Genomic DNA, 14,445 nt, shown 5'->3' with positions numbered 1-14,445 from the left:
CCCATTTTAATAGAACATTTAAAAGTTCCTTCTCATAATTTTTTAAAAATTATTTTCCTACAAAAGTGTTTCTGAGACTATTTTTGATAGCTTTAAAAATTGTAAATAAATCCAAATGTAAATTAGCAGCTCTGATATCATAAATAATTTCAGTAAACACATATGATTTTACTGTTTCAAAGAAAAAAAGTTCATGGGCCAGTCACAGTATTACTGGGAAAACCACTCTGTTAAGAGCCAAAGTCAACAGTGAAACTGCAAGCAACGCTTCATCAGTCTTTCCAGATGATTCTAATGCAAGAATTGTATGGAAATAAAGACAGTAATCTTTCAATTACCTAGATCTCATGCCATTTGAGACTTGTAAGCTAGTACCAACAACATGCATAGGCCTTGACACAGGCAACTACCACTTTCAGGGCTGCTGTTGGCTTTGACACAGGCAACTACAGCTTTCAGGGCTGCTGTTATATGGTTCCATTAAGAGTTATATGATATGGTCCAAACAGCATTGCATCTAATGCATCTGCCAAAGCTTAGCAAAGCTCCTTGACAATAAAACTTTGAACAGAGAAGATTTTCCAATCTATGTACCTATTTTTCCAGAAGGAGCATTACCTTGTCTAATATTCCTAATTCTCAAGCATCTAACTACAACAACAGATTTTTATTATTAAGATTCAGTTTCAGTTTATTAGCTCACATTCAGTCCCTTACAACCTGAGAAATCTATAAAAAATATTCCAATGAAGGCAGAGCTGAATGATGCACACACACTGATGAACAAGACATAATGAGGACTTTGGATGACTATCTCCATTGGCTTCATATAGGTACAGAGAGACAGACCATAAAGAATAAAACCTATGGGATCCCACAACTCAAAGATAATGGAATGGAATAAAATAGAAATTATTCACTGCTCATCTCTGGACAGCCAATTTCTTGCAAGTAGATTTGAAGTACACAGTGCCTCCAATTAACAGACTACTGAGCCAACAGTAATCAATGATGTCTATTCTAACATCCTCAAGAATAAATATGAAAGTATTTCCCTGGCTTTTCTCCCTTTAAAGATCTCAACTGGCACAACCAAGTTTTTTTCTATGCCATATCTAGGTCTCTAATCAAAATGAATACTGTATTTTTTAGACTATAAAATGCACCTAGGTTTAGAGGAGGAAAACTAGAAAAAAAATCTAAACCAAATAGTGTACTAATATATCTAATAAAACATAGCAGAATAATATTTCAACCATGTAAAGTCAACAGTTGTATTAAGAACAATCATCACTGCTATTAACAAATGAGGAGAGACTTTAAGGTTCAAGCACTCTTCTAATTTTTTGGAAACATCAAGAACTCATCATCGCTAGTGTTAGAATTTAGGAAGTTCAGTTGCTCACAACCACTGATAACACTTTCTTTGCTATTTTCATATATGATACTATCTCCAGTTCTATCTAAGTCATTTCCAATGCCACATATTGTTTTGAATGATTGTGTAACTATTTTGTCCTTCACTGAGCGCCATGATGTTTTAACCTATTCAAAAAATTGAGTGACAGTGGGCCTCTTCATTCATCCAGTAGGTGTCAGATCATGATTACCAGCAGCAATTGTTCCACTCTTCTCAGACTTTAAATTGTTTGTTGATGGAAACATTAAGAGGTTGCAACTGGCTGATAAGACCCACTCCCCCCCCCAAAGAATTACAGCTAGATGAGTCTTTACTTCTTTAAATCTATTTTTTGTGGTTTCACTAATTTATGCTCTAAACTGGTCAAGCAAGTTTTTTCAGAAGCCCTCCAGGATGTTTGGACCACACATTTTCAACCCATACTCTCATTCAATTTTGCCCATCCTTCTCTTTTGTCCATCCATTCCTTCTCATGAACATGCACAACTCCTCACAGAATCACTTCTTTTGGAAAGGTTTTCTTTTTGAAAATTCACATAGGTGACAATTTAGGCCCATCTGCACAGCAGGACAACATAACCGTGTAATGTATTTTTCTCATGTCCTAAAGGTTTCATGGTTATGGCACCTTTCAGATCAACAGTCTTATTAGATGGCACATCAAAAGGATTTCATCCATATTCCCAATCTGGACAATTTATTTAATTTGTTTAATTGGATTGGATTTCAAAATAACTTTTCTTCCTAGCATTTATTACAAATGTATAAAAAGACATAATCTTAGATTCATATTCTTTTGGTATTTTTTGGGCAATTCTAATTTTGGCATGCATAGCAAGGCCATATCGCCTTATAAATATGAAGCACCACAATGGTTATCCAGTAAAATCCTGAATGCCTTTTTCTACAGCAATGCATTTGCCTTCATATATTATCATTTTTGTAGAAACTGTGAAGCCATTATTCCGGTCACGTATGATCCATCTTTCATGTCCATCAAACTGCGGCCACTTTGCAGCAAGCCTACAAAAATTGTGCATACTTTTATCTGTTACTTTTTGCAGCTGTTCCACTTGTTTCCTCTACTATCATATAATTTTTTCAGTTGGAGGTGGTCCAAAATGTCTCTCCGCTACTGTTTTTGCGTTTCTCAGCATATTGCGCTACTTCCCAGTTTAAATTTTTATATACTAGCCTTTTCTGGTTTGACATCTTTATATGTAGTGTGAGGAGATACGTAGTATTTTTCTGCAAGAACTGTCAATAATGTGTGATTTATTGTTATGAGAGCACTGTAGCTGAGAACATCAAGGAATGACACGGGATCTGCTGCAGACAACTGTTGTGGGGGACATGGTGAAGGTTTTACCTTTATAAAGAGAGTTTATAAAGAGGACACTTTATTAGAGGACATTTTCTTAGGAACTATTCATAGGACCATATTTTATTTCCACAGTGCTCCCTGACATCCCCATGTATCCATATGTGTGTGAAAGTAAAAACAAAGGAATGGCTGATTGGAATGATAGTCAGATTTCAAATTTTAACAGTGCCAAGGTGAGCAGATGCGACTTTCCCTGAGGGATGCTTGCTGAATGCTTGTTTAAATGAATACTTGCCCTAATGATCCAGGCAGCTTGGATTGCCTTCCTCCCTCCCTCCCCACCAGTGTCTCTGCCTTCCATTGCCGCCAGAGATACCACAAAAGAGTCCAGCAAGGCTCCCACAAGACCTGTAAGCCAGGCAGCTGGGATTGCCAACTTACCTCCCCGGTAAGTTTTTGCATAATGCTTCCCCGAAGCATCCTGCTTTTGACTGTTTGCCGTTAGCTAATGGATCCTGGGCACAGCGCTACAATGGAGAGGCCAGCACAAGGGAAAGACATGGATCAGGGAAGAGGAGACAGCAGCCTCCTTCCCTCAAGCTGGTTGCTCCGTTGTCCATTTCTCCATTGCAGCGCAGCTCTTCTGCCCACAAAAGCCTTGTCTTTGATGGCCAATGCTGAAAGGCCAATGCAGAGAAAGAGCTGCCAGGAAGAAGCCAGTCGGCCCAGGAGTGGGGTGCCCTTTCTCCCCTGCACCCCCACAACCCCTCCCATCTCCAAATTGCATCGATAAATGAAGGGCAGGAAGCCATGGCATGCCCAGCAATGGGGAACAAGGGACGACAAGAGGAGCCTCATCTCACTATACAATCCACAAACCGACCGCTTCCCTTGCCTGACCTCTCTGGCATTGGAAGCCAAGTGTCATACATTCATACGTCTCTCTATCCGTGTCTCTGGGCTCACTTGGTGCCATAATCCACCATGCAGGCCAGGAAGGACGCACTTGTGGTGGGGTAGCAAGCAGTGGCAAAATGTCCTCAGCAAACTGCTCAACAAACTTGTGCTGGCCAGGCAGACACAGAGCGTGCCCAGGCCAGCTAGTGGTGGGATCAGCTGATTCTCCGAACTCCATACAATGTTAACAACTAGTTTGGCCAAACTACCTGAATCCCACCTTTGCATTTCTGCCTCAGGCGGGGAACGCTGGAACCTTCACAGCCGATTGGCACTTGATTGGCCTCCCGTGATACCGTCAATCAGTTGTTCCAGGCAGCGGGGATCGCAGCTGCCTATCGCTGCACCACCTCAATGGTAATTTAACTTGATGTATAAGCCAAAATAGGGCCAGTTTTGTGGTTAAGGAATCAGGCTAGAGATCAGATGGGTGACTCTGAGTCCTAGTAAGGAGACCATGGCAAACCAATTTCAAAAAACTTTGCTACGAAACCTCAGAGACCAACCCAGGCAGTCCCTAGAAATCAAATACAAACAGAAAGCAGAAACAATTTTTGTAGTGTTTAAAAATATTATATTTAAATACTAATACTTCACTCCATTTCTTCCCTTCCTATAAATTACTCAGCTTGAGCACAATATATTTTGGAAGGCAGGTAAAATAATGGGTAATTACATATACTTCCAAAGCACAAAGGATTCTATTATTTTAAAAGACAAAAATGCAAGTTGGTTTAGACAATGTTTTACACAATGAAATCTCTCTAAAGCCAGCTGTAATTATTTTGCTCATAGTCAGCAACCTTGAATATATTTGTCAATACTCACCTTCACAAATTAGTTGTACATTCCTCTTGTTAGCAGCTAAATTAATGCAGAAGGAAATGAGTTCCAGATCAACACGTTCATCAGAACATTCCAGCAGCATCTTCATTAACTGGCAACACATGAATTTCAAACCATTAAATTTTCAGGACATCTATTTGTAGCAGCATTAATTGAAATAATTTTTCCATTAACAAAATAGGAAATATTTTGCTATGAAAGACTATCAATCTACAGAACAAAAATAATGAAGTAGTTAGAGACAACTGATGTTTGGCACTTTGTTAACATGGCTTTGCCATCTGGCCTGGGGATCTAGTAGTAGTGACATGGAGCCTTTTCTGACAGTGAGAACAATCAAACACCTCCTCCTAGTACAGTGGTACCTCTACCTCAGAATGTGTGATTGTTTTTATTTTTTATAATAAGGGTTTTAAATTGTTTTTTAACATAATATTTGTACATGTTGTATTGTTGTTGTGAGCCACTTTGAGTCCTCGGAGAGGGGCGGCATACAAATCTAATAAATAATAATAATAATAATAATAATAATAATAATAATAATTATTATTATTATTATTATTATTATTATTATTATTATTATTATCATTATTATTATTATTATCATTATTATTATTATTATTACTACTACTACTACTACCACCTAAGAACGCCTCTACTTAAGAATAGTGATGGGTGGACCAAACCCGTATAATTCGGGTCCGTACTGAATTTTGCGGTGTTCGGTATACCGAACACAAGCATGAAATTTTTTGAAACTTTGGGCAAAGTTCAGGGTCGCGTTCGGCGTTTGGTCACCTCGCTGGCCAGGAAGTGACGTCTCCGGGATGTCAAAGCCCCGGCGGGGACCACCTCGTAAAAATAAACATGTCAAAGGCCAGGCAGGGACCACCTCATATGTTTATTTTTACGAGGTGGTCCCTGCCGGGACTTTGACGTCACGGAGATGTCACGCAGCGTTCGGAGTTCAAGTTCGGTTTCTCCAAACTTGCCAAACCCGAACACCGTTGGGTTCGCCCATCACTACTTAAGAACCTTCTAAATAAGAACCAGGTGTTCAAGATTTTTTTGCCTCTACTTAAGAACCATCTTCTATTTAAGAACCCGAGCCTGGAAAAAATTCCCAGGAAATTGAGAGTGGCCAGTTTCCTGCCATTCCCCCTGGGTTTCTCTCTCTGGTGTAGTGTATGGGAGGCAGCCTCGCGCTAGGTGTATGGGAGGCGTGTGTTCCTCCTAGCCGCCTCAGAGTCCCTCTATTTTTTAAAAAAAGCCTTAAAGTTTTGGATTCTTTTGATTACCCTCATGTCACTGTCTTCCTTCGGCAGTGACTGTCCTCCTCCTTCTCTTCCTCCTCCTCCTCCCACCCAAATTCCAAGCTTTTATTTCTTTCCTAATGGGTTTGCACACATTATTTGCTTTTACATTGATTCCTATGGGAAAAATTGCTTCTACTTAAGACTGTTTCTACTTAAGAACCTGGTCATAGAACGAATTAAGTTCTTAAGTAGAGGCACCATGGTATTTAAAAACTATTGGCTCTTAAAATACTGGTTACTTTAAGCTACACATCTACTAATTCTTCTATTGGCTCTTTCTGCCCATTAACAGGAAATGCCAGCAGGTACTCTGGATCTTGTATTTCTTAGAAATGTGTGCTAAAGTGAAAGATATATTTATATCTCTCAAACCATTAACTATAAATCTGTACTCTTGCTCTTTGTGAGTAGGATCTTGATTTATAACTCACTGTTCAGAAAGCTGCTTGAATATAGACAAATTTCCCATAAACTATGTAACCATTGGGTTAATTTTCATTGTATATTTTGCTTAGGGAAAATAGCTACAGTGATCCCTCGAGTATCGCGAGGGTTCTGTTCCAAGACCCCTCGCGATAATCGATTTTTCGCGATGTAGCGGTGCGGAAGTAACAACACCATCTGCGCATGCGTGCCCTTTTTCCATGGCCGTGCATGCGCAGATGGTGGAGTTTGCGTGGGCGGCGGGGAAGACCCAGGGAAGGTTTCTTCGGCCGCCCAGCAGTTGATCTGCTCGGCAGCGCGGGAGCAGCGAGGAGCCGAAGATCAGGATTTCCCAGCCGCCCACGCAAAGGGGAAACCCCGATCTTCGGCTCCTCGCTGCTGCCCGCCCGCCGCTCGCCCGCCGCCTGCCGCTCGAGAGCAAGAGGGGGAGAGATAGAGAAAGAGAGAGAAGGAAAGAAAGAGATGAGAGAGGGAGGAAGAGAGTGTGAGAGAGGAAGAAGCAAGATAGGAAAAACCGCGGTGTAGAAAAAAAACCGCGCACGTATTTTTAATTTATTATTTTTTGAAAAATCGCGATATAGCGTTTCGTGAAGATCGAGATCGCGAAAATCGAGGGATCACTGTACAGTGATCCCCCGAGTTTCGCGATCTCGATCTTTGTGAAACGCTATATCGTGATTTTTCCACCCGATGACGTCACTCCCTTCCTTTCTCATCTTTCTTTCTCTCTCTCTTTCTCTATCTTGCTTCTTCCTCTCTCACACTCTCTTCCTCCCTCTCTCATCTCTTTCTTTCCTTCTCTCTCTTTCTCTATCTCTCCCCCTCTTGCTCTCGAGCGGCAAGCGAGCAGCCGGGCGGGCGGGTGAACGGGCAAGCGGAGCGGCCGGGCGGGCGGGTGAACGGGCAAGCGAGCAGCCGGGCGGGCGGTGCGAACGGGCAAGCGGAGCGGCCGGGCGAACGGGCAAGCGAGCAGCCGGGCGGGCGGGTGAATGGGCAAGCGGCAAGCGATCTTGGGGTTTCCCCTTTGCCTGGGCGGCGAGAAGACCCAGGGAAGGTTCCTTCGGCCGCCCAACAGCTGATCTGCTCAGCAGCGCGGCAGCAGCGAGGAGCCGAAGATGGGGTTTCCCCGTCTCCACCATCTGCGCATGTGCGGCCATGGAAAAAGGGGCGCGCATGCGCAGATGGTGTTTTTACTTCCGCACCACTACATCCCGAAAAATCGATTATAGCGAGGGCGAGGGGTCTTGGAACGGAACCCTCGCGATAATCGGGGAATCACTGTATATCCAAATAGCTATACAAAATTAAAGCACTGACTCTTAGTACAAAGTTGCTAAATAGGCCTGCTGAAATTCAAAGTAATTGTACATATGGCTTTTCGTATCATATTCAAACAACTAGCAATGGTATACAAATGAGTTTATAGAATGGTAATTCTTTTCCCCCCATTTTTTTTTATTTTTCTCCACCTTCATGAATACAGATTCAACATATATACCTTCCAATGCTACATACATCATATAGAGTTCATAATTATACATTTTACCCTATATTCATAGACCCCTATTTAATTAAAAATATATAATTAAACAACAGTCTACGGAAAGGGGCGGCATACAAATCTAATAAATAAATAAATAAATAAATAAAATAAACAGTGGTCTGCCCCTTTAATTACCTTTTTCTTGCACCCCCTTCCTCCTTTCCTCTTCCTACCTACTTTCCCTTCACTCCTCCCTAGACCTCTCTCTCCCTCTTTCTTCTTTTCCCTTCTCTCTCTTTCTCCACCTCTCACTCCTTCTCTCCCTTCCTTTCTATTTCCTCTTCACCCCTCTAATACCTCTCCTATGTGTCTCGAACTGATTGTTGCTGTAAAATTCATTTTGAAAACTGTACCAATCACTAATTTTCTAGTTTATTGCTTCTGACTCCAAATAAGGCTTTTTATTTAGGTATATAACACCAAATTCCTGTTCCTCCCTTTAAAAAAAACTAATTTTGTCATCTAGATTTTCTATCTAATTAACCTGCACTTTTAACTCTCACTGGTATTTGTCATCTTTACTTTCCCATACCATATGGTTTCTTGTTTCCTTTTCATTTTAAGCCTATTGCTCTCTCCCCTTTCTTAGTCTCTTTTTCTTGATGTTTGTTTCTTATCTTATAGCTGCATGCCCCTACAGTAATTTTATAATTAAATGTGCCATCTTGCATTAAAAATCATTATACATGTCAGCATTTCTAATTACTCCCCATAAACTTTCTACATTTATCCCAAATCAATTTAATAACATAGACTTTTTATATGTCTATTTCATTTAAACATCCTTTCCAAATCCTCTGTTAATTACATCCTCCAATTATTTATCTATTTGTCATTTTAATAAAAGCCACAGTCTTAATTTTATATCATAATAATCATCTGAATCACATAATCGCTTTCAAAATTCATTACTACATTATTCATTATTACATTACTATGTTCATTATATTGTTTTAAATCACTTAGTCCCAATACAATATATACTTATCCTTCAAATATTTGCCTTTCTGAAGAAATGCTTAATATTTATATATTCAATTACTCAAGTAGCATATTTTAAAAGGAAAAACAGAAACACCCAGTACATTATAATCTGTTAATTAATTTAAGACTTATTATGTTTAAATTCAAAAATGAGTTAACATAAAACTAATAAAAAACTGCATAGTATATTATTATTTATTTATTTATTTATTATTTGGATTTGTATGCCGCCCCTCTCCGAAGACTCGGGGCGGCTCACAGCAAGTGAAAAACAATCCAATACAATCCAATTAATTAAAATATTACAAGTTTAAGAGAATCCCCAATACTAACATACACACATACAAGCATACCATATATAACTTCAACGTGCCCAGGGGGAGATATTTAGTTTCCCCATATTGTCAGTTTTTCAACCTTAACATTTTTATACTTACGGTAAATTTTCTACACTCCCACAGCCTTAATTCTTTATCTTGTCTTTTCGCCTTTATTCTTTTCATACTTAAATTTTCTGCATTCCCACAACCTTATCTTCTTAAATTTTTTATTCTCCCTTTCCCAGAGTATTTTTTTATTTATATTTTTTGAAAACCCATGGTATAGCCTTTCCGCGACACTTGGACCCACCAAACTCAAGGGACCACTGTAATCCTCTTTTACTTTTATTTTTTTCCAAATTTCATTTAGTTCTGCTTGGATATAACTTCTAGTCATTACTTTTGTTTCTATTCCCCATCTTCTTTCCGAATCATTTAATAAATCAATGAATATTTCCATTATCTCCATGTTTAGCCAGTCATAGAGTTCACAATTTTAAAGCAGTCCAGTTAATAGCTTTACTTCCAATCTCTCATACATGCCTCCAAACAAATCACAAATCATGAATCCACGTTTTCGAATCATCCAGCTGCTGCTTTTATAAAAAAGCTCCACAGCCTCGATTTTTTGCTTCTTCCAGTTTAATTCCTTTCTTTCCTTTTTCAATTAAAAGTAAATTCCACATTTTACCACAAAGGTTTTGTTCCACCTATTTACAATCATTTGTCTTTCCATTCAGTCTTTAGTATGATGTCTATACATCTTGGGCTGTAGTTATAGTTCTTTATATCTTTTTAAAGCTCGAGTCTCCACTTACTATTATGGCCATCATCTTATTTCCAGTCTCTTTGTCCTTTCCCCGTTAGGTAAAAAGTTGCTTTAAAAATCACTTTAGTGGCAGAAATCACCAATCTTGTAATATTCTTCCACCTCCGTCTCTCTCCTGCACAACGCTTGAATCTTCTCTCTCCAGATGATAACCCTAAGAAAACTTTCAATTGTCTCAATGCGCGGACACCACGGTTAAAACAGCTGAGATAGCTTGTTCTCAGCCAGCTTTCACCACCACCAGTCAAAGGCTCTGTAAAGGGTTCCTATGGGGTATGCCCAGGGGTGGGCTGCTGCCCAGATTTGGGGGAGGGGACCACAGTAGGGTAGCGAAAATGGAGCTTCACTCCAGAGCACCCATTTTGTACTGAAATATGTTGAAAGAAAATGCAGAGCGTCTTGCATGAACCACGTCCACAGTGTGGTAGTAACATTTTTGGTAACCCTTCACTGGATATGCCAATAGTGTCCCTCTTCTTCCCTGCCCCTCCAGGGCAGTTTTGGGGTCAGTTCTGTGAGAACTGCACCCCCCTTGGCGGTGGGAATTTGGGGTTCCTGCGGAGTATGGAGAACTCTTACTGCTACGGTGCGTAGCCACACCCCTATCATAGAATGGTAATTCTTAAAAGTCTTGCTTAATAATCACTAATCAAGACCAAGATGTATTTCTTTCTTTCTGAAAAGCAAAGTGTTGAGTAGAAAGACTGCAAAGTTGATTAAAACAGGAGCAAGAAAGAAGATACTGTATCTCTCATTCTCTGTAAGTTTTTTTGTGATCAAATCTATCAAATACAGAATTTTACTTATTTTTCTATAAGAGGATAGAGAACAATAAGAAAAGTTTTGATTGCAAAAATGGGCCTCAGGGATTTTTCTGTATTTTTCGCATTATAAGACAAACACTCCCCCCCCAAAAAAGTGGGGGGAAATGTCTATGCTTCTTATTACAGTGAATGTTGCCGCCCTGCCCACCCAATGACAGCAGGACACTGTTGCACTGGGTGGGGGAAGGCATAGGCAAGTTCACTGGAATAGGCCCCACTGGTAGCCTGAAGGGCTGGACCTGGCTCTATTCTGCCCCAGACATTTAGATTAGAAATGTCAATTTTCGAGTATTGTCAAGGGAGAGTCAGTCTCCCAATGACCCAGGAGCAGTCTCCCCTTCAGAACAGAGATTCTGTGAGTGAGGGAATGTGCTATCTTAGAATTTCTGTATGGCTTTGTCCTGGCAGCACTCATCCTGCTCTATGGCTTTAGAGCTGTGGTAGCGACTTGACTGCTTAGCCTCCCCTGCCAGGGCTGAGGATCAGTCATGAGAGCAGGACCTGACATTTTCTGCCTCCTTCCTAATCTGGAGGAGGAGGAAGAGGCATTTGCCATAGTTGTTGTTGTTTATTATTATTATTATTATTATTATTATTATTATTATTATTATTATTATTATTATTATTATTTATTAGACTTGTATGCCGCCCCACTCCGAGGACCCAAAGCAGCAGATGAGATTTCAAACAGAACATCCAAACAGAAAACTCCACCGAGGAAAGTTAGAGCCTGAAGGGCATTTAAAATGGCCGCAAAGATATCAGAGGCTTTGAAAAGTGTTTCGAAATGGCCACCAGCAATAGCACTCTGATGTGACAGGCAAAATGGCTACCGGCTTGTGTCCTGCCTCAGCAAGGCATTCAAAATGGACACTAACAAATGCCCAGCCACCAGTTATCAACTTCTAGCCACTATTCCAACATCGGATTGGCAATCCAGCAAATGCAGACTACAAGTTCCCTTAGGTGGGGAAAACGAGGAGCCCAGCAACACAGTGAACAGCTGATAGTCAGGCACCTGAAGCTCCAATGCACAGGCACTGACAGATTAAGAATTGACTGAACCAACCCAGCAATTAAAGTTGTGCAAGCGCGAGGTTCCAGCAAGAAGCTTCCTCTTCAGCAATGCAGTTCATTGGATAAGTGTGAAAATCTATCTACACATGCAGCTGGAAGGCAGTAAATGAGATCAGAACACTTTATAGCCGAGTCTTTTGAGCACTTAGCTTCAGCAACTGCACTGGGCTGACAGATAGTTACAATTCGAGAGGAGCCTCTTTGCAGTGCTTCAAATTTACCTCCCACATACTCCGAGGTGGGAGCATGAAAGCTCCCTTAGGCCATCACCAATTTGCCCAAAGAAGCAGAGCCAAGGATCCTTGAATGAAAGTGCCTTAGGATGACAATGGGGGATGGCGGAACTCCCACAACAGAACAAGAGGCCAGGACTCATCATGCTCAATGATATTGCAGGCAGGGGCAACAGCTGCTGCGGCTGGAGCCAAAGCTCGTTGTCGCGATCCTTCCGGCACTCCAGCAATGATAGGCGAGTAGCCAGGAAACACTTACAGTTCAATTAAGAGCAACTGAATGTAGTACTGATGATATGCACGTTGACTCAGAAGCTAACAGGAATGGAGACGACCAGGCCACGTCTGTCCAGTCTGAGGACTTAGTTGTAATTGGGATTCCAGGCAAAGGTGGAACCCTCAAATAAAGACTGACAGATTCAGTCCTGCAAGCTGAATGGACGAGGTCAACCCATCCTAGCTCCACCCACTATGGAGAACGACTAGCACACATGTGTGGGGGAACCATTACCTTTATGCTTCCCTTCAGATTTTCAGTATTGGGAAAGAGGCAATTAAAGCTGGAAAGCTGTAGCCCTTTAAAAAAAAAACCTCTTCCTGAAATGTGGAAACCAGAAATTCTTTTCTATGAAAACAATTCCTAAGTACACATAGGACTTTACTTGGTCTATATAGCCAGGTTTAGGCTCCAGTTACACTTAGTCCTTCTATTCCTTATTAATGTTAAGATATTTATGAACTGAACCTGTGCAGTAACCTAGGAATGCAACATTAATATTTTATCATTTCTATAAAATGGAATCATTACAGATTTATTTTTAACTTTGGACATCTGGATCTGCCAGATATATAGCTTGAACTATACATTTTGCAACTGGCTTTCTTCAAATTAACAGCTTTTCTAGTATCTGTAATAAAACGTAGGTGTGGATGTAGGCTGACATTTGAGACACCTCTGGGAAAAGTTCAATATAGATGTTTGTTTTACCCTGTCTGTGCCAGAACAAACATCCAGGTTTGATTGCCTCTTTCACAATAGTGAAACTCCAAAAGGAAGTATATTCTGTCTTAAATCAGGCTGCTAGTTACTATAAGTTTCTGCAGGGTGGAGCTAAAGACTATGTGTGCTTATGTAGAATACTGTGCATATGTGCTGCTATTATTAGAACCTGCTGTAAGAATAATGAAACCTGAAAGTTAATTATAGCTAGAAACCAGCATGCAGTAATATAATATAAAGGTGTTATTTTTTTAAAAAAGAAATATGATGAAAAAGGGGAGCAGCTTACAAAACCAATCAGAGTAAAGTTAAACTCACTACAGTAGGTAACTAATACTGTAATCAAAATAATAAAACTTAAAATTTAAAGAATATTTAATACATTATCAAGAAGCTATTATACCCAGAAACTTAAAACATTTTTAAAAGTGCCATAAGCCTATTTCTGCATATTTACAACTGAAGATGAATCTTTTTATTTAAAAAAATGCTTAGAATATGCCATCAGTACTAAACTGAGTTCCTATACAAAAAAATGGAAGGAGTCCTGTAATTTTACTAGAGTAGTTCAAAGTTTTTAGAATAATCCTTTAGTATGAGTTCCATGTTTCCCATTATGTCTTCATTTAATTTGATTGCTACTCGTGCTGCTTCAAAGGAAAGTATAATTGCTGCCAAATAGGAAATATCAAAATTAAATTTGTTCTGCTTTTACTGCAACCATTGTCATCTTTTCTTCATTTAGGAGAGCAATAAAAGGGTTACAACGGGTACAACAAACAGAGAGTAGTTTTCAATCAGTCAGGTCCCACATTGAGTATCAGATGGCACAGTGGAGGACTAGAATCACTGTGTCTAGACTCTCTGGCACCTGACTTCACTTATTTACCAGTGACCAGAGGCCAACCCCCAACTGCTTTCTTTTCATACACCTCAGTACAGTTCTCTCTATCCCAGCTCACACATCTTTGAATGATTATGCCAGACCTGCATGCCTCTGACTGGCTATTCCTAACTCTAATGTTTGAAGTAAAGCTCTGGTTTCTTCAGCAGATAATCGAGGACAAAAGCTAAAGGAGCTGTCAAATGAGGACGTTTACCAGCATTAAGCTAAAAAAAGGAGATCAAAGGGGGACCAAACAGAAAAGCACAGGGAAAACATGTGGATAAGTCAGCTGCAGCTTGCCTACTATTCTGTGGAAGCATATTACTGCTATGACATCACTGCACAACCATGCTCTTTGATTGGTTGTACTATTACCTATGTGCTGGTACAAACATATGGTTTATATTTGCACCTATTTAAATAATGCTTGTGATGGTGGGAT

At 40.1% G+C, this 14,445-nt stretch overlaps 1 protein-coding gene across 2 annotated transcripts in view; it reads right to left on the bottom strand.

The window, feature by feature from the left end:
* Positions 1 to 14,445, bottom strand: part of KIFAP3 (kinesin associated protein 3) — a 106,045-nt gene that overhangs the window by 56,804 nt on the left and 34,796 nt on the right. For both annotated transcript variants that reach the window (XM_070746809.1, XM_070746810.1), the window contains exon 12: positions 4,530 to 4,638. In XM_070746809.1, coding sequence (XP_070602910.1) covers positions 4,530 to 4,638 — 109 coding nt within the window. The remainder of the gene's footprint in view (positions 1 to 4,529; positions 4,639 to 14,445) is intronic.

Source organism: Erythrolamprus reginae, chromosome 3 (genome assembly GCF_031021105.1).
Source record: "Erythrolamprus reginae isolate rEryReg1 chromosome 3, rEryReg1.hap1, whole genome shotgun sequence".
Taxonomy (NCBI): domain Eukaryota; kingdom Metazoa; phylum Chordata; class Lepidosauria; order Squamata; family Dipsadidae; genus Erythrolamprus; species Erythrolamprus reginae.
The sequence above is the reverse complement of the archived record's forward strand: the minus strand, read 5'-3'. Positions and strand labels throughout refer to the sequence as shown.